Source organism: Anopheles funestus, chromosome 3RL (assembly GCF_943734845.2).
Source record: "Anopheles funestus chromosome 3RL, idAnoFuneDA-416_04, whole genome shotgun sequence".
In the NCBI taxonomy this organism is placed as follows: Eukaryota; Metazoa; Arthropoda; class Insecta; order Diptera; family Culicidae; genus Anopheles; species Anopheles funestus.
Genome location: NC_064599.1, coordinates 10,340,274 through 10,364,214, shown reverse-complemented (window position 1 = coordinate 10,364,214; position 23,941 = coordinate 10,340,274). Strand labels below are relative to the sequence as shown.

The 23,941-nt window shown below is 43.3% G+C and overlaps 1 protein-coding gene across 2 annotated transcripts in view; it reads right to left on the bottom strand.

Annotated features, from left to right (window-relative positions):
• Positions 1-6,663: 6,663 nt before the first annotated feature.
• Positions 6,664-23,941, bottom strand: part of LOC125771280 (ecdysone-induced protein 74EF) — a 218,097-nt gene continuing 200,819 nt past the window's right edge. For both annotated transcript variants that reach the window (XM_049441748.1, XM_049441746.1), the window contains 2 exons: positions 23,058-23,567; positions 6,664-9,891 (listed from right to left, as the gene is read on the bottom strand). In XM_049441748.1, the coding sequence (XP_049297705.1) occupies positions 9,053-9,891; positions 23,058-23,567 (1,349 nt within the window). In that variant the 3' untranslated portion in view covers positions 6,664-9,052. The remainder of the gene's footprint in view (positions 9,892-23,057; positions 23,568-23,941) is intronic.

Genomic DNA, 23,941 nt, shown 5'->3' with positions numbered 1-23,941 from the left:
GTCCGACGACGGAAGCGATCAGATAGTGAAATTAATTACTTGAAAACCTTTCTTTATTTGCGGTGATAACGAACGCAAAAAGTAGAGGGATTCTTGCGTTACTTTATCTGTCCGTGTCCCCGGCGGGCGATTTAAGGATTCCGTATCATTTTAGCTGGGCGTCTTCCAATGTTACAGCCGGTTTGTGTTGCCTAATTCTAGTTGGTATGGTAGTTAGCTAGTTAAATAGTGAGGTTATGAAATTGTGCCTGTTTTATTCGTAGTATTACATTCAAATGACCATTAGCTTCGTATGTTACCATTTTAGCGTAATGCAATATCGGCCCCTGTATTCCAGCTTCATGTCCATAAGTCTTTTAGGTTAGTTTCAGCAGCGTGTACGTGGAATAATCGATTCGATCTTTAGCTGTGCTTGCATGATCGCACCCGTACTCGTAAGAGATTGACTCCGAAGAAGTACGGGACGATTAAATTATGGCTGTTATGGTAATAATTAGAGCATTTCCCTCTTCAAAACCTATGTACACTGGATAGGCAGCAGAGTCTTTGCCCCGTATCCTCTTCCTTCTCGGCAGTATGTGCTGTGCGTCGCACACTTTCATCAAATATGGTTAGCAATTGTTTTAAATTTTAACTACACTCACGATATTAATTGCTGATAGAAGAGATGGATGAATTCATTACTGCTACTCTGCCCCCCCTGTCCTAATGTGCGAACGAACGCTCTCTCATGTGTCTGACATAAAGTATGAAGCTAAATCCGAATCAAGAGGGATATTCTGTTATATTATCGACATTCGACATTACATACATCGAGCTGGTATTGTAATTTTAGATCTAATTACTGATGTCCTATCAGAAGAAACGAGAATGTATGATGTCGACATCGAAACCAATGTTGCTCCAGTTTTTCTGTTAATTGCATCACGACCTTAGCGACTTATAGTGCTCCAAGTCATCGTTTCTTTATTGGTGGAACAATCGCATGTAATAGTTGTATAAAAATGCTACCTTACCGCTTACACGACTGAATCCAGTGGATGAGTGGTATGAGAAGTTCTCAGTGATGTAAAGCGCAAAAGGCAACCGTTTAAACTGCGCCATGCGTTTACTATTCCGAGCAAATTCGATTACAGCTAAGTGTCTGGTGGTTGACCTATAGTTGATGAGCCCTGCAGCACAACCCCCCGGGGGGCCATCTTTAGTCGGCTGAGGTTGAAACTTTCGATTCTGAGGTATATCATTCGGTAGAGATGTACAGTTTGTGTAAACGGAGTAGTTAAGTGTATAAGGTGGTACTTTATATTAGCTAGAGATATTTACTTTTGCCAGAGAGTATGTACAAATGTGATACGAGTGTGAAACGCCTTTCCGTATCAGTTGATCGACTTTAGTAATCTTTAGTTTAGCAAAGTAGAAAATCGATCGCAAAATGTTCGATCGTGGCATTGGGAAAGAGAAAAATGTGTGAGGAGGGCCTGCTGATATATGTGTGTATGGTAATGTATGTATATATGTCTCCCTAATCGAAAGTAACGATGTGTTAAGCCCTTCAGCAAATCGTTTATCTACACGCGGTACGTACACGCAAGCCCAATTCTTCGATTCGCACACGCAGATTATCTTACAGTCTAACTTGTTTTTTTTACTTAATGTTTTTTGAAACCAACAACGGAGCAGGAAGATGAACAGCCGGTGGTTGCCAAACCCCATTTGCATCTGGCCTGGAAAAACTTCGAAAGAATTTGTTTGATTTGCTACTAAAGTAACGCAACCTCGGCGCGTTCTCGCCCTTCCACCTTTTATCCTTCACTTCACTTCATCTATCGCAGCAGCTTCAGTTTCCCTATGGCCCCACCAGTCTCTCCTTCACTCCGCGCAAAGCCCCACCATGCATGATTTTTGGGGGGTGGGCAATCAGTCCACTGGTGGTACGATCAGTCGTCGATCAGTTAGTTTTGTCAGTCGTGTGGGAGGTTTCAGTCAGTCAGTCAGACAAATTTATCTAGTACAACTACAACTACCAGAAGGCGAGCTTCTTTTTTTTTTGCTACGCATTCGCTGCTTATCACTTTCCTGCCAAACATAAGTGCCCTCGCACAGATATGAAACCTGAATCTAGTTTTGCTATCCTTTACTGTATCCAGCAACAGCCGACACTACACTTTATTCCTGGGGTAGGATTTATTTACCCTCTTCTCTAGCATTTATGTCAAAAAGCTTAGTAATGTGAACTAAGTTAGCTTGCTCACTTTAACATTTTGCTCCAATTTTATGTATTTTTTTTATTCCGTAAAAAAGATTTACTCTCTACTTACGCAAAAAATAACGTAAATTTATTATTCCATTTTTTATTATTAAATATTTTTCACGATCCATTTCTTTCCATTCGTTTAAATCACCGTGCAGTGAGAAGGCTGAAGAAGAAAAGTGTTACCTCTTCAGATGGACGCTCTCTTACTATTTGAATAAGATTTGCTTTGTGGTTCTACCGAAAATGCAAAATCTCATTTAACTACTAAGAGAGCATCCATCGGAAGAGGTAACACTTTGCTTCCTCAGCCTAAATAAATGAGTGAAAGAGATTACGCGCAAACGGGACAGCTATATGCGCACGCAGACTGTGAAGCGATTAGGCATTACCGATCGCGTTGGATGCTCTCGTAGTGTGAAATTTGCCAAAAAGTCTCATTTCACTACTAAGAGAGCATCCATCGGAAGGCGTAACTCATTCTTTCCTCGGCCTAATTACACGAGTGAGAGAGCCCATGGAGACTTACGTGTAGGTAAGCTCTTAAGCCAGACGCGCAAACGGGATAGCTATATGAGGATGCACGTGGTGAAGCGATTAGGCATTACCTCTCGCGTTGGATGCTCTCTTGGTGTAATAATTCCGTCAAACGATTCGTTTTAAAAGGATTTTTTCCACCGCAACCGATCAGTTCCGAACGCGTTTTAAAAAATGGTGATCGCCAACAAAGGGAAAGAGATTATCATACGAATCGTTGATGATGGAACATAAGATAATAAATTTACATAAATTTAAATGATTTCTTTTTGAGTGCAGAGCTTTTTCCCGTTCCTAATTTTTTCCTATTTCCCCGTTCTAACTTTTACATTTGATTTACGGTACAACTACAAGGGTAAAAGGGACAGGATTTGCCATCTAATTTACGCTATTATATTACGCTGTAATGAAGGTTAAGTAACATTTCCGAAGCTTCTTGTATTTATAGTACGATAACATGATTTCTTCCCCTTGCAACTGCTTGCATCCCATCGGTAAACGCTTTCATTTTCGCTATTGTTTTTGAACGTAATTGTTGTATGTTTGAGGTATATTTGCCATTTTGTGTTACTGCTCTTTGTGTTACTGTATCATCTATTTTACTTACTTCCTCCCGTTTACTTACGGTTACTTTCTTCTATTATATGATAAATATTGCACATTTGTCCCTTCTCTTGCAGTGTTGTGTGTACTTTGAGTTGCCATTTTTGTTTTGTTTGGTTTTGTATTTACTTTTCCTTTGCTAACGTTTGTATGTTAGCTATGAGGTTTATGTGGTTTATTTGAACATTTGGACTCATATCGTAAAGCCACACCGGATGTGGTGTTGAAAATTTTACTAAACTTTACACTAGGACCAACGCGGTAAAAAGAATTGGACTAATCGCTGTTGCGCTCTTCCCTCACTGAGTTCAGGATGCGCTTGGCAAGATAAATAATTTTACTCTGATAAATAAGTGATTACTAGCGTACGTTTTTTTGTTTTCTTCCAAGTTCTCATCTCTCTTTCTCTGTGGATTAAAATTACTTTTACGCTTGGAAATAGAATGTTCTAGTACGGGCATTACAGCTTAAAGTACGTGTTGCTATTATGATATTGGTTTTCATTTTGTTTTCCCTCCCTTTCTTTCTATCCCAACTTCATACAGAACTTTTGTTTTGTTTGTGCTACTTCACCATTCGTTCACCATTCCACGTAAGTTTTGCAAAATTTGACTAAAATTAACTAATATTGCGAATATTCCCGGATTTCGTGGCTCAAGTGAGAAGCTCTCAATATGATCATATGCTTCTGGTTTTGTACAATCTTAATACTAATGAAATTTCACTCTTGCTGTGTGTGTGTCGGTAATGTAAGTTTATCATCCCTTCACTTATCGTTTCTAAAAAGTCGAAAAGAGTACAACTAGTATCTGACGTCCAAACACTGAGAATAGTTTGTTTTTTTTGTTGTTGTTGGTTTGCTTCCTAAAGTGGCTTTCGCTCGATTGCTAGCTTTTACTTGTGTTTTTACTACATCACGAATTTTCCTTTTTTGGACCACACCTAGATTTCGGGGTGAAAAAATGAGTTCCGAGCAGAGCGCTTACGTACTAGGATGGCTGTAAACGGTTGTATGACGTTACTACTAGAAATGGATTCGAAAAAAACAGGTAAACAAATATATATAATATACATCTGTATAATTGTATGGTGCATACAAAATCGTGCCAACTGTGTGTGTGTGTCTATTGTGCTTCCACTTTCGATCAATGTCACCCTTCCGTACCTTTACCCCGTACGAGAAACCGTTTGTTGTTTCAATTGTTCTAACATTTTCATTTCCACCTTCATCGTTCAAATGCAACAAACATCACTAATCGATCTATTTCTTTTGCTCATAAGTTTACTTATTTGACGCCAATGCGTCCCCTCATCTTGTATAGTATGTGTATGTGTATGTGTATCTGTTTTGCATATATTGAATTTGCAACATTCAAAGTTTAGATTAAATTTTATCACATCCAGTTTGCCAATTAATTCAAAATTCCTCCTTTCCCTTGTTTTTCGTTTCTCTTTTCCGTTTCCGTTTTCCGGTTCCAATGCTGTCATGTTTCTATTTCGCTAATGTTGCTTCATTTTGCGCCATTGGTTTACACACAGCCAATCGAAGTTCCGTTCCGACGAGTGTTTGGACATTGCATAGCTCCTGTTGGTGAGGTTTCGAAACCTCTTCTAAGTTGCGCATCAAATGCTGCCACTTGCGTTATTTTGTTGTTGGTTGGTTTAGTTACACTAACGACCAGTTTCAGACTTGTTCAGACTCTTTCTTTAAACGGGGAAAACGCGTTTGCGCAATGTAGTACTTTTGCCTTTTTTAGCTTGAAACATTATCCTTCGACAGCATCCGGATTAGATGTGGTTGGATTTTAAACTTGAAACAGTTTCTTTTGTTTGTGTACGGTTTATCTCGGTTATCTTGTGTTTATGTTTCATTTTACTAATTCAGTCTTTTCCATTAGATTAACTTACACTGACCATTGCGTCTCCTTTCCTTATTAAACTCACACCTTTTGTAGTGTAGTAATGATCCTATAGCTGTATTGACATTGATTTAGTTTTTTTTTTGCTTTATCGCTACTGACACAATTGTCAATAAGTAAACAACCAAATGCACTAAAAATGAAAGTGTTTTACCAAACATTAACACGATTGCAATAGTAATGTTTTGCCGTTTGCCAACTGTTTCCTTTAGTTATAATTATTGTGGGATTTTTGATAATTTTTACTACCTATTCTGGCTGTTTTGATTTAAATTCATCACATCAAATGAAATAATATAAAAAAACTTATATAATATAAAATATTACACATCGTACAAATCTATGTTATACATTCCGTTCTGTAGAATTACGCCACAAAGGCAAAAGGTTTCGACTTAGCTAAAACTTATAACTAAAGTACTTAAAAGTAAATTACAGTACAAATAAAATAATCACACAATGCTGAAAAAATACAAGCAATAAGAAACAAACGAAACACAAAAAAAAACGGAAGAAAGAAATCATAATTTATATAGCGTTTTATTCGTCACATGTCGGCTGAAACGCGCGTGATCTTAAAAGTAGATATAATTTTACACCACGCGTTGGCCGCGCCATTTACAACAAAATATGCACAGTTTTGTTTGCTTAACCATTCACTAGCTTCTCTGTTTTTTTTTGTTTACGTATTCACTATCCGTTATCTGTTGCTTTTTTGTTTTGTTTGTTACATCCTTTTTTTCCGTCTAAATTCAACTTTCACTACTCTTCTTACAAACGTGTTTGTATTGTTACCTTGTTTTTACAAATTATTTATAAACAACCCAGTTTTGCAGACGCTGTACGGTGCTCGGAGCAGATAAAAACTAATTTCTTACTAATTCTCAAATATAAAACTTTGCAACAGTTTAAAAACGTAGCTTCTTCTGCAACAGTTGAACCAAAAAACCACACACACATACACGGTATCGTACGAGAGTGCCGCATAATGTATGATTTGTTTTGTTTGTTCCGTCCTCTTTCCTCTTTCCGTCCTCTTCCGTCCCTCTTTTGTTTTTGTGTATTTGTGTTTATGTTTCCATTCCATATCGTACGTTTGTTGGCTGTGGTTGTGTAGTGTAGTGTAATATTTTATGCCTTTATACTTCAACTATAACTATTGATTTAACGTTCTGTTTCACTTAAAAAGACGGTAAGTTTTGATTTGTAATTGTAATGTATCTGTGTTTCTATTCACTTTACTTGTGGTTTTCCATGTTTTTCTGCTTCTCTCTCTTGGATTAAGTTTGTTATGATTCACAACAACTAAATAACACTTTTATAAACTGTGTGTGTTTACGGTTTTGTTTTCCATTTTGTGTTTTGATATGCTGGTTCTTAGAACTTAAAATGGTTTGTTCATAATTTTAGCTTCATGCTCGGTCGGCGCAATGTAAAACGGTGGTGTCACTTTATCCGTACAACATAACTAAAACAAAAGTACAAATAGAAGTTTTTTTTGATTGTTTTTTTCCCCTCGTTGTTTCTTATCTGATGTACACTCACACACACGCAGCAAAAAAAAAAGATACGCATACGCACGAACGTGACAAATACTCTTCCGGAGGCAAAGAAAGCAGATGAATAAATTAATGAGATCAAGATTCTAACAACACAACACAAAAAAGCGAAAAAAAAACTTGACGAAAAGAAAAACATATAAAGAACTCAATAATAAAACGTAATAAAACAACCGAATTGAAAATAATAAACACAACAGCGAAAGAAAACCACATGGAACGGTTAGTTTTCCTATCGGTCGGTTTTCTTCTGCTTCTGCTACTCTCTTTCTATATCTCTTTCTTTCTTTTTCCTCGCTTCCTTTTTTATCTTGCCATCTGTTTTGCGGTGAGTATAGTGCTCTCGTTTGGATGGGTAGTAGTAGCTTTAGTAGTATCGTTACTACCCCTCTCATTCACACAATGGTCGTGAGTTCGATTGTAGTGGTACAAATGTGACACAGCAAGCAATTCCAATTCACACGGAAAAAGGCAGTGGAAAGCTATGACAGTGGTTGAAGAAGGACAGCTCAGTTTCACAGATTTGTCCACAAACGTAAACTCCTTCCAGATTGCTTTGTTTGTTTAAAGTAATGATTTAAAAGTAGTAGGCAGCTCCGAGCCTTCACAAGTGAAGCAGTTAAAAGGTAAAATAAAACTGCGACCATAAGCCGCACGTTCACCAACCGCGAACACTAACGATAGTAGCAGTAGTAGATCCAAATAAAAGTATTAAAAATAGAAGGCTCTGTGTGAACGGAACTTGCCGGTGAGCGTGATCTAACCTAATATAATAAAATACAACTTTTCCTCCATCTTTACACAGTTTTTACAACTCGTCCTAATAAACGAACTTGCTAAGCGGCTTTAAAAATAGGTTTTGTAATAAAAAGAAATGTACACCAAACTTCGTCTCCACTAACACCAGGACGAAGATCGTTCCCTATGCGCCTATATCAACACAAGTGTACACGAAAAGTGTTCGCGCGCCCTTTCTAGCCTTCTTCGCGCACCTTTCTTAACAAGCTAAATCGACTTAAGGCTAACTATCTTACAAAAAAAAAACCATAATTACAATGAGAACTTTCTGCTCCTTAAGACAAAACACGCACGCGCACACCTACAAACACTCTCACACGGGTTATTTGATGGGATAAAAGTAAAATAAAGAGCAAAAACTAAAACAAAACGAACAGTAAACTAACTCGCAAATGTTCAAAACTGATCAAGGTTTAACTTCCAAAGTAGGTAGCTGGATTTGCTTTCCCTGTTTTTGTTTCGTTTTAATAACCTTGTGTGAGCATACATCCGATGGTGGTTACTTAACTATTTTTATCCGTGGGCGTGAATGGGAGAGGAGAATAATTTCTAACACTATTTCACTATTGCCAGCAACATATCTTTGCTGCTTTATGTATATGTTTGTGTGTGTGTGTTTGTTTCCTTTCTTCTTCTTTTTTGTACTCTTAGCTTTCAATTCTACGTATTGCCATTTTGTGTGAGTGTGTGTCGTGCCATGTTGATGTAGTTGCATTTTAGTAATAGTAATTATCGGAGCATCTGTTTGTTTGTTCAATTGTACTAATTGCTTGTGTTGCTTTAAGTTTTTCTGTGTTATCTGCATGTGTTATTGTCTTTTTTACTGTATTATTTAAAATATGTTTTGTATGAATTTGTCGTAAAAAAAAGAATCAATTTCACACCCTTATAAGGCATTTGCTTCAACGGGACACATCTCCACACACACGTAAAAAGGAAACCACAATTCATCATGGCGTGCGTTCTTTTCTGTAAAAGTTTAACATATACACTCCCCATCCGTGTGGCGATGGAGCCATAGCTAACACTAGCGTTTAACAAACAAATAAAAAAACTTAAAGAAAGGACGAATAAATATCAAAGTGGTAAAACGATCCAATTGTACAAAACGAGGGAGTTCAGAAGGATAGGGACAGCCAGACCAAAACTCCGCCGAGACTCCGCACAGCTATTCTGGTGAGTTGACAGCGAGAAACATATACGAGAGATACCACAGCACCAATCGCTTCTGTCAAGCTCTCGCTTTCTCTATATATCTCTCTCTCTGTGTTCTGGAAGAAACCGGACTAGCGTAGGATTTGTGGTTGTTGTTGTTGGTGTTGTTGGCCGGACGGTGTTCCGTCCGAGGGTCGCAACCCGCACCGGGTACGACCCCGTCGCGGACTTCAGGCACCGGTACAGTCAATCTCGACGATATCCTTCGGTACGTCCACGAACTGATACACCAGCCGCTGTCCGTCCACCTTCGCCAGTATGCCCCGCTGGTAGTAATACCGCAACGCACGGCCCATCGTTTCGTAGTTCATGTCCGGCTTGTTCTTGTGCATGCCCCACAGCTTCGAGACCGCCTTCGAGTCGACCAGCTTGAACACACCCTTGTCCCGGTTGGTCCACTTAATGAACCGTGGACAGTACTCACGATCCTGCAGCAACTTCAGCAAGAACTCCCACAGGTATGTGGTGGATCCTTCGCGGGACTTTCGCTTTACGCCCATCTCTAGCTTCGGTTTTTTCGGCTTCTTCAGCTTTCGAGGTTGGAATCCTAGCTCCAGCATGTAGGACAGATCGTCCGGACAGCTGGAGGAGACGTTGTGTGGTCCATGCTGACCATGATGTCCCAGCCCATTAACGATCCCGTTCGCCATCAGTGCAGCAGCAGCTGCAGCGGCTGAGTTTGCACCACTACCGACATGTCCAGTGCCGGCGTGTGGGTGATGTCCGAGATGCTGCTGACCAAGATGTCCGTGGTGGTGAGCAGCAGTGCTAGCATGATGTGATCCAAGATGTCCGTGTTGACTCATCGCTCCATTGCCTGGTAGCTGCCCGGCAGTACCTGCACCCGTGCCACGACCTAATGCCCCGGCAGAAGAACCATTGCTGGCAGTTCCGTTTGTAGCACCGCCGGAAACGAAGTGGTTTGCGGCTGCTGCGGCAGCTGCGGCCGCTGCAGATGGGTAGCCATTGGGGGAGTTCATCGAATGCAGGTAGTGATAGTTGTCAGACACTGCGTTGAGAGAAAAACCGACAGAGAGAGGGTGGGGAGAAAGAGAGAGAGAGAGATTATCAGTAATGACGGAATAATACAGTGACATTGAACTTGACCAGAGTTGATGGAAGAAGAGAGAGCGTAATGCAGAATGAAGGGTGCCGGAAACTGATTAGGGTTAAGTAGTAGTGCGTGGTGATAGAGCAGGAAGAAACTGCTGTAGTCAACGAGTCGCGCGTTCTCATTGAGGGAACCTGACAGGGGGGTTCTCGCTTATCAGTGTCCAGCTGTCCCGAGTCACTTTGCGCTTCCTTGTTGTACGCAAAAATTGCGCACATGCTGCTTCTGGGTGGGTGTGTGCATGTGTGGACAGAGGCCAGCTTTGAAGGGAGCTTAGCGACAAGAGTGCCTAACTCTCTCGTAGGCATTATCGTTCGATGGCATTAGAGTGTGCGCTCTGGACGTGCCTTTCAAACGTGTTTTAATTAATTTAAACTTTTACAAAACTTCAATTTCCGGCCCATGACACCTCAGGTGAAGTGGTTGGAATTTAACCATTTTTGAACGGATAATGATGGGAAATTCTATTAGGTTACACATTCTATCATTAAAAAATCCTCTTGAGAGCAACTCATCGCATCAAAGTCTAGACAAATACTTTGAATGGAATTCGGGTTAGAAACACGTCCGTGACATCTATCTCCGTGAATCAGATGTGAAGGAGATGTGTAGTCTATGTTTGTGCTACCTTGTGGTCGGAAGTATTGTTCTGGGGTTGAAGTGGTACTCTAATAGGAAGCCTGGATATTTATACCCTTGAGGTACCCACTTGCGTAAAAATGGGTGAAAAATTAAGTGCCCTCTACATTGTCGCTGCAAACGAGAGTTCCTGCTTCTGAGCGAACGACAGTGAAGCATCGTTTCACAATGTTGTTACTTTCTTCCTTTTTTTTTTTGCTTAGGCTCTTACGTTTGTGGGTTTTGCGAGATATTTCAAGTTTACATCCTCCTCTCCACACCTCACCTTTTGCATTGTGGCAAGATAATTGCAAAAAGAGAAACATCCGTTCACAGCTTCGTACTTCGTACTGTTCTTCTCCATTTCCCTGTTTGTAACGATACGCAGTTTAATTGATGGACAATGCATCTCTAAACACACATCAGCATCATCAGCAGCGGTCTCATAACCCGTTCGCTCGACCGTCCACATGTTAAAAGATTCGTCCGGACGTGGCCAGAGAATCAAGCCAAACGATGAGTCTTAGGAGCAGGACCAATGACCAGGAAACGAACCGGTGCCGACTATCGAGTGACCTTCAAATGTTCCTGTGTGTAGGAAAATGCACCTCACGCCCGATCCTTCCCCCTGGAGGGGGAGGAGGGGTTGGGAGGTAGATGATGATACACACCACACCTGAAACATTATTTGCACTCCATTTCCTTCCTTCCTTACTGTCAACTCAGCCACTGTTTCCATCTCGCTCAACTTGCTCCATAAAAGCTTCTTCTATTCTACGTTTTTACTTTTGCTTTTGGGTGCTTTTTTTTTCGTGGTTGTGCAGCTTGAGTTTCTGCGTGCCCTCTCCCGACATTTGCTGATGCATTCCGGTGCATCAGTTTCTGGCTTCTCCAACTCGCCCCCGGCTTTGTGCATTGCATCGCTCTCGGGGTGATTATGTTTTTAAAAGCCATTATCGTAATCTCTTTGAATCATCGGACACTTCTGGTGGGGTTGAAGAGAATTTATTTAAGGGATTTGAGTTGAAAAAATTAACACAAATCCTGGCTGAAACTTCAATGACCGTTCCGAGACGGTTGGAACGGTTTATCGTTTTGAGTAGTCGATTTGTGATCGATAGAGTTAAGATGAAATTCTCGATACTTGGGTGGCGGGGCTTTTGTTCTTGTTGCTGTTTGCTTCTGGTACAAACGTACTGCAACTATAGAAGCCTTCTTGCTGGTGAAGGAACTTAGATAAGCGCAGGCCCATTCCCAAACGTTCCTGGAGCACATTTTTCCTTCCTCGTCGTGTTGAGACCGATTGCAACATGCAGCACGCTGCTGTAAACCGATTCGCGACGCGCCGCCACCGCCATGAGTGTGGTGCAACACAGAGGCAACAGAAGCGAATACAGCGAAAAAAAAAACCCGGCGAGAAGACGTAGTTCTAAACACAAACGAAGACGGTTTACAACGGCTGTGGCGAACGTGTATGCATCGTTCGCGTCGAATCCGACTGGGCGAAGGGAATGGCAGATGAGGGGGGACGGCCACAGGAACGGTGACGACGACGCGCGAACAAAACCTCCCCGTAGAAACCGAAGAAAAACGGAAACGAAGGGCAAAAGCGAAGAAAAACTAAATAACAAGTGACCTTCTATAGAGCGATCACCCTGCAAATCTCACCCTGCAACTCCACCACGAACCATCCCCCACACCTCACAACCGCCCAAAAACCCCCCCACTACGGGGCAGTTGCTAGTGTGCGCAAATGCACATAAAAATGCATCGATGCTGTACAGCCGCGGCACTGCACTGTGTACGCGAGTTTCGTTTTCTTATGCTTGGTGTTGCGGTTTTTTTTCTGTTTCGCGTTTTAAAATGTGAGATCTTCAGTTCTAAGCCCTTGCGGTATGCCTTCGCGGGGAGGGATATTGAGACTAGCAGAAGGGCCACCGTCGACGGTTGGGGGAAAGCTAAAGCACCTCTAATGTTGGGTAGTTGGCGAGTTCTCGTAGCCACGCGTTCGGTCGTACGAAAAGCTATTGAGTGCATTGGGTGAGTGCATCGTATGATGATGCATCTCGTCTGATGACGCTGCACCGTTTTTGGGGGTTGATTGTTCGTTTTATTTGCGTTTTGTACGATCCAAAACAAACAAGCATTTGTGGAAGATATATGGCAGGAGTCACAACATCAACAAAAACGCGTAGTATAACAGTGTATAACAGTTTGTTGCAATGCGGTCGCTCGCATGTGATCGCAGCTGATGAGGTTTGGCTATTTTTACCCAGGTGATGTTCTCCTAGCACATCTTCCTCCAGCCAAAAGAAAAAAACAATGATGCACCGTGATGCAACTGCAGTTCGTGCGCCCGCCCGAGGTCTGAAAGGCATGGAATAGCGAAACGAATTTCCGGAACGTGAGACAGTAACACGATTGGTAAGTGCTTCAAAACGCAATCGGAAGGAAATGACCGATGAAGCCATCCGATCGGCACCAGGTCTTACGCTGCCGCTGCCGCGCGTTTCCATTCCGCGCTCCGACTTCAGATGGAACGCGACTCCATCGTGGCAGGTTATTTTTAATGCTTACCGAAACGGCAAGCAACAAAGATACACGCACTCGGGTCTTATTGGATTGGAAGTGAGTTCTTTCGCTTTTTTTGGGTTCATCCTTCCACCGCAGCGATGTCTTTCTCTCTCTCTCTCTCTGTACCTGTTTGAACGGGCTCACGTGCATCATTTAAAGTCCACAAAAGCCCGCACTAAGGATGTACAAGAACTCTAATGTATGCATGCCCGCCGAGAGAGGAAGGAATGACTTTGGAGACGCAAACGGAGGTGTATTTGGCAAGCGAGTGTCACCTTGGTAAGGGGAAACAAACACGTTAAACCGGAAAAGATGAGTACAAAAAAATGGCGTAAGCGGCGTCCTAGCAATTAGGTAAGTGATCGACGGTCACGTGCGTTTAGAGTAACGTGTTGGGTACTGAAACACTATTTTATGGAAGATTTTGCGGAAACAAATGGTTTATTTAAAATACATAATAGTAGCAAATAAACACCCGGCTTTTGCTTTCCATTGTTAGAAGAATACGAATTCTGAGAGAAAACTGCATTTTCCACCATTTCCGTTTTCTGTCATAACGCGGTGTTCATGAACGGAACTGACCCCACACGGGGATGATGGGGTGAATGTTTTGCATTACATTATACTATTTAAAATTATTGCACACCTCCCTTTCGTCCGTTGCCATTCCCTCTCCTAGAAGAGAGAGGTTTATACCATTGCGTTCGCTATTTACATCGTGACCAGTAATTGATTGCACTAATTCTGACTTTTTTTTTCTCTCTCTCTCTTCCCTTCTACCGCACTTTTACCAACTGCAAGTGGGCTTCCTTCCGTCAAACAACAAAACGGAACAGTGTCCGTAACGCGCATGCCGCGCGCACATCATCGTCAACCGCCACCGCGGCGTGGTCATCGACACATTGTCTTTGGTTGCATTCGCTGAAGGTCACCTGGGTGGCGCAGAGGGTAGATTGTGTAAGAAGAGTACAACAAAAAAATTTGAATTGCGCTCCACTGTGTCACACACCACATCGGAACGATCAGAGTTATCCAATTGGTCCGGTAAGGCGAAGGAACCTAATAGCTTTGCTAAGGAGAATTCCTATTACATCAACAATTCCCAGATACAGTAATGTATCCTCTTATCTTAAGGTGTTAAGAATAGGTAACCACATTAGAGACCGCTAAAAACGAGGCTTCGTTTCGGGTGCAAAATAATGTTCCCTTCACAAGAATACATGGAGAATTCTGATAGCGAATGTACGAAGTCTTTAGGATCTCTGATGTATTTAAGACTATTAAATTGATTAAAGTTACTCCGGACGTACTGAGTCACACAACATGTGCTATTCAAGCCGCACAAGAGCGTTTGCTTCAGGATCGCCTGGTACATAGGTAACAGCGAGCAGCATTAAATGCATCCCGACACTTCAACTCGCCCCCCAAAAACGCCCCAAAAGGAACGGATGTGCAGCTGACGAGTCAGACCAGACAAAACAAGAACGGCGCAAAATCAAGATCATGCAAACAAGGGAAGCAAACCGGCCTGCTCCAAAGAACCTGTCTGAGTATTCTGGAGCCCGACGGAAGCAGACGAAAAACTAATTGCCATTTCGTCGCAGCAACAAAAAAAAACACCCATCAGGAAGTTACCTGCACCAACTCTGTCTCGAGTGTTTCCGTGTGAATGCGATTTGACTGCGATTTGCATGCGCAATTTCATGAAAGTGCAACTTCCCAAGTTCGTCGTACGATTCGGGACACGTACAGCACATTTGGTGTTTGCTCTGTATGCTGCGTGAAGGTACAAGGGAACAAACTGCCTACCAGTTCCAGGCGGTAGCGGGCGAATGATTAGTGGTTCCATACCACACATGGAACCTCTGGAACGATTAATGGTCGATTTTATTTTACAAAATTGTTGCGTGAACGTGATAGGGACCGACACAAACGTACAGTCAAAGTGTCATAAGGAAGTTCACCTAAACCAAGTAGAACAAAAAGGCACCAGGAATTCAGTTGGAATTATTTCGAACGTTAGAAGTTAATAATGGTGATGTTCCGTGGCACGAGCCGGAAGTGTTTAATAATGTTTAACTGGACGCGAAGAGTGTTAGTGTTCAGTTTTGGCAAGTGATGACTTCTTCGCCGCGTTTTTTGGTTCTCTATTGTGCAATAAATAAAACGCTCGGCGTATAATAAAATCACTCTCGTGTGGTTGGTGTCCCGACCCGATATGAAGGACGATAGCGTTTAGAAGCGGAGAAAATTAATTGGTGACACCGAATTTAACTGTCCCCCAAAAAACCAGCAATCTTCGCCAACTTTATGTGTGCTTATATTTATGTAGTGCACTGGATGCTCCAACAGCTCGTAACAGAAATGATTCGCCTATTCTTCACCAATCTTCCTCCGGTGTGGAAGGAAACCATCCCGCCATTTAACTAACGATGCTCCTCGATATGTTCGCGTTGATGAGCAGAAATATGACGAGCGTTAGTGTATCGAATCAATTAGCACGGTATAATATAAAATGCGAAACAACCAGCAAAAGATGCCGGACAGGAAACGCATAAAAATAAGTTCGCCACATTTTCGCCGAAATAAAGACTTCGATTCGAGTCTTTGTGGAAGGCAGCGGTGAAGCAGCGAACTGCATTGGAGTGCGTACGCATTTACAAGCATGGTTTAATTTTATCTGGATACCACCACGATTTCCAATCGGAGACCTCGGGAATGCTCGCTGCAGCGAAATGGTTGTAATGTGATCTTTGCACACTGTTCCACCGCCAAAAGAGGAACTGATCCCACAAAGAAAAAACACACACAAACCGTAAATGGCGCAGCAAAGGCAGTTCTCGTTCCGCGTTTTGTTTGATTGCTTAATTTGACTCAATTTCGGTGATGCTTACTTCTCGTGCTCGTTAGATCACTTTCGTCTGTACGAAAGGTCAACGATCTTCGCCGCTTCCAAAACAGTCTCAGACTCCCGAAACGGAACCGGAACACACTATGGTGAATGTTGGGTTTTATAGCTACCGCTTGTCTTGAAAGTCGCTTCAAGTTAGCGCAAGGAAAGAATTAACCGTCATCCTCAAGAGAGGAAGCGAAAAAGTGGTGAAACAGAATATCATATTGCGCACCGATGTAACGCATCGAATGCACTTGCGTACGGCAGTTTTGTGGATGCACATTGCATAGGTAATGATGATGCGCCAGGGGAAGAATGCGCCGCACAAACAAACCGGATCAAAACGGATGAAGAATATGGAAGAAACACGCTGTCAGACTGTTGTAGATGAAAGATGCAGGATGGCTTTTTTGCGCCTGTTAACTCTACAGAACGGAAGTCACAGGGAAGGACTCCGTCTGTCTCCAAACACCAGTGCTGACTGATGGGATTGCAGTGATACGGACGCATGCATGAGAACAGGTAGCCGAAGGGTGTGAAGAATAAATTATCCCTTTTGTGCATACGCAAGAAGTTCGCTCGCGACAGCAAGGAAGAGCGATAGTTCCGGGAGTTCCGGGAGTTCCGGGAAAGTAATTTACATAGAGTCCCCATAAACCACTCCATACAAAAAATGCGGAGTCGCAACAGACCGATCGTATCTGAAGCGTATCCGACCTTCAGCATGCAAAAGTGTGTCCTCAGTTATTTACGGGCCTTTTTGTAGGTGTTGTGGAATGCGATCCACCGGAATGCACGCTTGGCAGGTAGTGTGTTTACAGAGCTTGTTTGGAGAATAGTGGCGGTGGCGGTGCATTTACAAACAAGTGTTGCATACAGTGTGCTTCCACCGGCACCGAATAGAACCACTTCGTTCCAGCGTATTTCCTAAGGCTTCAGCTGCAACCTAGCTTAGCAAACTTCAACTTCAAGGGCTGCACGTTTACGTTGGTACGAGCTGACGTGTGGTCCAATCGGTGGTAATATCCGGAAGGAAGGAATTGAGCACTAAACACCTCCACACGACATCGCAGTCTCGTGCAGGTAATGCTAACCAGCCAGTTGCGTCACTGGCGGTAGAACAGTTACGGAAAGGTCTGGTTGGTTGAGGCCTTTTTGGTGAATCCGGTTCGGACGTTCTGGAGCATATATTTCATAAGTAGATCGGATGGAGTGGTTGCATTCGCTGTGACGCGGTGAGTCAGTGGGAAAGTGGAAGACCGAAAGGTCTCTCTCTTCAGCAACGATGAATCATGTGAGATCTCGTTTGGAGCAGGTTTTACCGGCTAGAATTTACGATGCTCCGCACGTACCCATGGGCGCACTGTCTGAAGGTATTTCCTTCTCAACGGGGCAGTTTCATAAGCCAGACACACCAGACCTGTGGTGTGGTGGTGGAGTGTTACTTCCGGTTTGCGAATTCCATTCTTCGGCGAACATCGAGACGGGTATATGCAACTTTCGAACTTCGATTCCAGCGGCGCCGACCTCTTACGAAAGGGCCTCAGTGACCGGTGTTTCACTTCGGCGGCCTTCGAACCGCTCGATCGCCAGTGTGGCACAACTCTGTGTGTGTTTGGAGTTAGTTTGACTACAAGTTATTGCAGGATATTGCGCTTTTTTCTCGAAAAAGGGTTGTTTACTTAGTGTCAGTGTATCACTGACACCAAACCAAGTTTCTATTTTGCATAGAACAAGCAGGTAATGGATACCACATGCCAACAACCCAAAGAAATAAAAAATGACTGGAAAAGAAAAACGGAAAAGCGTTTGTTTTTCTTGAGCGCCCCATTACATACGTCGTGCGTCGTTCGCGGATTTCTTCGTTTGCATAAGCACCCACCCCATCATGGTGGGGGGATGACTGCACCCGTGGCTTACCCGACACAGAAGCCCAAGAACTGACCTTCAGCAAGTCGAAACAAAACGGAACGCAACGTAGCAAACAAATGTCCGAAAACGGTACCGTGACGGCGCCATTTACACACATACGGAAAGTGTGGTTTGTTGCAAATCCAAGCGGAAGTGTGTATGGACGCGTACCCATCCTCGTCAGCATACGGTGGTTGGTGGATGGGGATTTCTTTTTTTTGTTGTAAATGTGAGTATTCGCTGAGGTAATGCACCCGAAAAAGATGCTCACTAAGAAGGGTGAACCATGGTGGAAGAAGTGAGGACAACTTTAACAATGAAGGCAAAAGGCACGTCTTAATTCTATACCGGTTGACGTTTTTTAGACGGCATGCTGCTTTCTTCCGGTTGTGCATTTTTGCCGTACTTCCCCCTTTTTTTGGCTCTTTAATCTAGTCTGACACATGTATTTGAAAGAAGATCTTTTTAGTATACTACTTTGCACAAGGTTTGTACGAGATTTTAAAACATCATTCGATTCTTCAGAGAAACTTAACCTTCTAAGAAGTACATTATCTATAGCTAGTACGATTATTAAAAACGTGCGTCTTGATCTATTTGCTGAGATCTCTCTTCAGCTTTTTGAAAAGTATATCAGAATTCTTTCAATTGCCGGTTTCGAATCATATCACAACACCTTGGGTTTAAAACACCCGAAGTATGTTAATCCTTACTCTTCTCTCAGTGCTGCCATCTACTGGAAAATGCTTTAACTCAATCGTTAGTAATCGCTCGTTCACGGTGTCGTTCCCTATTCTAATATTATTACTAAAATTTGTTTATCAACTGAAAATTATCACTACACTGCTCCACGACACTCCAACACCCTCTGATCATGGTGACTTCTGCACCCACTTAACATCTTCATCCAACGTCAGCTATCATCATGCCGCTGCATGCGGTTTCGTTCGTCACGTATGCACCTCGCTATAACAGTGCCTTGGCCACCAAAGTGTCTTCTTCCCATAAAATTGCCCTTTTTATTATGTCCGCATGGGCTACGCGTTCCATCTCTTTCCGACCGAAGCTTACAATCGAATCATCATCAAAAAAAAGAAAAATTTCGCATCGTCTGCTTGTCCGCTTGTACGAGCAGGCAAGCAATCGGGAACCTTAAAAAAGACCCAAAATAAAACTGAAACGCATTCTTATCGCAATTCGCAAAGTCAAAAGTAAAAAAAACACACATCACGGATGGATGCGGTAAGGTTTGCTTCTCACTGTGCGCTGTTTGCGTTATCAAATGTCTGCCCCAAAAAAAAAAAGACGAAATAAAATAACTCCAAGCAGATGAACGAGTTTCCGCGATTTCGTCTGCCGTTTATTGGGGAGGTTCTCCATGTTTTTTTTTTGGTTGCTACCCCTCTTCGCTTGTTTAGCAGTGTGCACACAAACACACAAGCACACGGTTGGATGCGGCAAGGTGGAATCGGCGAATTCGCGAGGGCAATACGGAAGTTGCACAGCATTTGTTGATAATAAATTTTTCTGTAGTAACGCGTGCGGCCGTGCGCCATGCAGCGCGGCGAGCGCAGGATGCATTAATAGACGTGACGTGCAAATATTCTTCTTTTGTGGGAAGCAAGCAGGGAAAAAAGAAGATAAGAACCGAATGATATTCCATCAGCGCAGCCGGTGCGTGATCCGTGTTTAACGTTCTCGAACGTTTGCTAATTGTGAAGCGGCTGTTTGCTAATAGGCTCTTAAAACAATCCTCTGGAAATACGGGAAGACTCCGCGGCGAGGTGACAACAAAATATAGCAAAATTAACCATTTTGTCTTGTCCATGATTCGATGTCAGGAACCCGTGGAAAATTTACACAAAAAGCTTGACACACCACGTTAGTAGTAGGTGATCTGCGAAGTGATCTGCGAACAAGCCAAAATCGGTGGCACCTTCAAGATGTGTGGATGATGATTATTATTGCCACGCCATTTGTTTGCCGTCCAGCCCCGAAATCAGGTGACAAACGTCAGGTTTTACGAGATCACTCGATTTATATCTCGGCCGTTAAGAAGCGGGGGGTGTAAGCGATTCTTAATTATTGCTACGACAGATGACTTTTTGGAGCAGTATTTTGAGACGTCTGTCCGTCAGTGGCGCTCAACAGAAGGTGCATTCGGTTTTATTGGAGCGCACATTAATGCACGGACATTGGAATGACAGTGGAATGATTAATGCTTTGTTTACGGGATGTGTGACGCGAGCACGGTTAAGTTCAATGACCGGTCAGTCGCGTTTCCGGCGGTTTGGTTGGTTGCTTTTTTGCAAAATATCCACAGCTGCAAATGCAATATTTACCGAATCTCAGACGCAAAATCTCAGCGCCTCAGTCCCACACACGCGCACGCCGGAGGACAGCGACACAGGAAAGAGTTGTTGTCGCGTTTTTAAAATATATTTGCTTTGCATCCCACGATGTGCGGTAATGTCCGTAGCTCCCGGGTTCGGCATGTAATACTGCACAACAGGAGGATGACTTGTTCTGCTTTTCTTTTCCTTTTCTGCTGCTGTTGCTGCAACTTCTCACAACAAAATAATGCTTGTTGTTGGGCATGTGTGGTTTGATACACAGTTTTTTTGTTGTTGTTGAAATATTCTTTCTTCCTTGCAGTACCCTAAATATAGACGACACTAAATGATCGGCAGTCTGTGTCTTACACGGGGCAAACTTCCTTTGCAGTGCAGTTTGCTGCTTCAAACCTTTCCGTGTGGGATATTTTTCGCACATTGCACAGATTCTGGGGGTCTATTAGCAGAGCAGATGACGATCGTTTTTTTTGGGGATCCGGTTCAACCGGTGGGGCATACACATCCTGTACCGTATGACCTATCGTGTTGAAACGCATTTCCGTTTTGTTTTTTTGGGGAGGAAAAGTAACAACATTTTGGGAAAATCATCCACCATCTTTTCCTCCCCCCATTTCCCTTCCTAGCTCTCTGGGCAATCATTAGTGACACACGGCAACCAAAATTTGCAGTGACATGTCTGTCACTTTACAGTGTTGTATTGTTTTTATCATCCGCCACCCTTATGCAGCTGATAATTTTAGCAATTTGACAATGATGTTTCGTTGTAAAAATAAAATACCAAACATTGGTCTGCCTGTGTGTGTGTTGAAAAGGGGTTAACATTCCAAGGAGGGCGTTCTTCGTTCCTTCCCATATTTGAGGTAGAATAAGCGTACATGTTCTGGTATGAGGAAATAAAGAAACACACCACGCAGCAAATTGCATATCCACAGCGCTCCAAACACGAGAGTCCGGGAGGAATGTTCATTCGAAATGTAAATGTTTATCCAGACGGGCTCGTGTTTTTTTTTTTTTTGGTTGCCTCTTTCTACTTCCCTGGATTTTGTGCGCGTTTTGTCCGTATGTCCAAAATTTGCCCACAATTTTGCGTACGCTCACTTACTCCTCTGCTGGCGTGGCGTGGCGTGCCACCAGACGTCACACACTCGCACTTACACCATATACACACGGGCATGACCGCGCGCGGCCAGTGACGCCTTTGCGACGTCCTTGAAACGCAAAATTTGGAGACGGGTCTCTTCCTCTCTCTCTCTTTCTCTCCTAGACGGCACCGTTGGTTCGATAAGAATGTTGCGAATTTTCTTCCGCAATGGTAACGCGTTTTTGATGGTGGTGTTGTTGTGTGCCAAAAACTCTTGCGGTTACACCCGTTACTAGTTACCAAGCAGACCACCACACATTACACAGATTCTGTTGACTTTTACGAAGTACCAGTGTTTGAGATGGAGGCGGTAAAGAAGATGAAACAAAGCGAAATTATCTTCACAATAGGGGGGAGAATCAGATGTTTACAACCTCCACCAAACACACACGGTTATTGCAAAAATCGCTTCGATTGACATAACGAGAGTGTGTTGTCCGTCATTGAGAGAGTGAGAGAGAGTTGATCCAGGTGAGATTTTAATTGCATCCGTTGGTGTAGCAGACGTTACACTTACCCGCTGTTCCATTCGAATCGCTTCGTTGCGTAGCGCTGCTTAGTCAATATAAAGCACACGCTTCCAAACCTGTCTTCTTCTACGCCGTTACGCAATCGAAATAACCAATTCCGGCTACTAATCGATCGCATGACAATCATACAGAATGTTCCCAAAAATAGCTCTTACAATACAGTGCCGTTCGGCGTTACATGATCGTACGACATGAAGCTATCGGTGCAAGAAGCTTCAACCAAGCGTAGTGGCGTCTTCAATCAGGAAGTATTTTTAAGTACAATATAACTGATAAAACTGTTCACCTTCCATGTCCGCCACCACCCCAAAAAACCAACACCATCTTCCTTCGCCGGTCCCAATCGCTATTGTAAACGTTTGTAGCGCGTTGCACAAACGCAAACAATATAAAATACACATCAACTAATGAAGATAGAAAGGTAACGAGAACAAGATACGGCCGTGGCTTATCGGAAGGTTGCCTTCCTTTTGCTACGGCTCCGTTCGCCCATTATCGGGACTCACTTTCAATGCAACGAGCACGATGCATGTGCACGGTTGCAACCGTGAAAAGTGCGAGATTATTTGCACACGGAGCGATAATCAACTTGGCCTCCCCAAATTTTACTACCATCCCCTTGCAGACCTGGGGTCAAAGACTAGCGTATTACATCTGCGAAACATCGGGAAGCCCGAACTAGGCACGTCAGTGGGAGGTGTTTTGAAGCTCCAAACAAAAAAAAAAACAAGTACTTCAAGATACGATGCACCAACACCTCGCAACGGTGGCGTAATCTCGGCGCAGGAGACGCTAGAGGCACCCTGGCAGATAAGAAAAGAGGTCGTGTGCGAACGGTTTTCGGTTGTGGCGCGCTTCGCTGGAGGTAATAATTCGTATTTGCGATGCTGGATGTTGTAATTGCGAGTAGTACTGGGTAGGGGTGATTGTACTGAATTGTGATTAATATACTGACGCGGATTGTATAGGAGTGATAGAGAGCACACAGAAGCGTTGACGTTGAAGATATATATTGAATATAGTCTAAGGAAGGAAACACTTACGTGGTACACTCCGCTGGTTCCAAATGTTGCGTAGGGGCGGCGAGTTGTGATGGTAGAAGTTTGGCCGCAGAAACGTTCCCGACTGTAGATGGGCGGCCTGCTGCTGTAGGTGCTGTTGGGTAGCGGCCGCAGCAACGGCAGCTGCCGCCACCTGCGAGAGAGCGGACGAGGACGAAAGGGACGTGGTGCCCCCGTTCGGTGAACCGGTCCCCCCATTCGGATGCACCGCGAGCGGTTGGCTCTGGGGATGCTGATGTTGGGGCGGTGGTTGTTGGTGATGTTGCTGGTGATGTTGCTGTTGCTGGGACGCCTGCTGCTGCTGCTGGTGTTGCTGTTGCTGCTGCTGCTGGTGCGGATGTGACGGTTGGCCGGTGTTGCTGACCGGTCCGGTACTGCTGGTCGGAATGCCAAGGCGAGCCTTTAGCTCGTCACTGCAGGCCGGTTGGCCTCCGCTGCTGGAGCTATCCACATCGGACACTCCACTGTCGGCGGGACTCGGAGGTAGTGAACCTTTTTTGTTGTTGTTGTTGAGTTGTTGGTAGCCATTCAGGAAGTTAAAATTGGGGCGCGATGGAAGATACAGAAAGGGAAACGAAAACATTAAATTCTTTTCCAGCAACGGCAGCTGCCGAATGTGTTGTGTGATTGCAACGAAACAAAAATTATACCAAAAAAAAACATCTTATGGCTCTACACAGGGCATGATGGGTTGTGTCATTAGGACTAGGCCGCACAATACACGATTAGCGAACAAAACAAAATGTAACAGATTCTTTCTAAACTATACTTTTATTTTGTGTGTATTTAACGAAAGTATTTATTGCGTTTCACTTCAAGCAGCGCGTCTAAATCGAGAGCCTTTCAAATTTAAAGCCTCCGGTTGA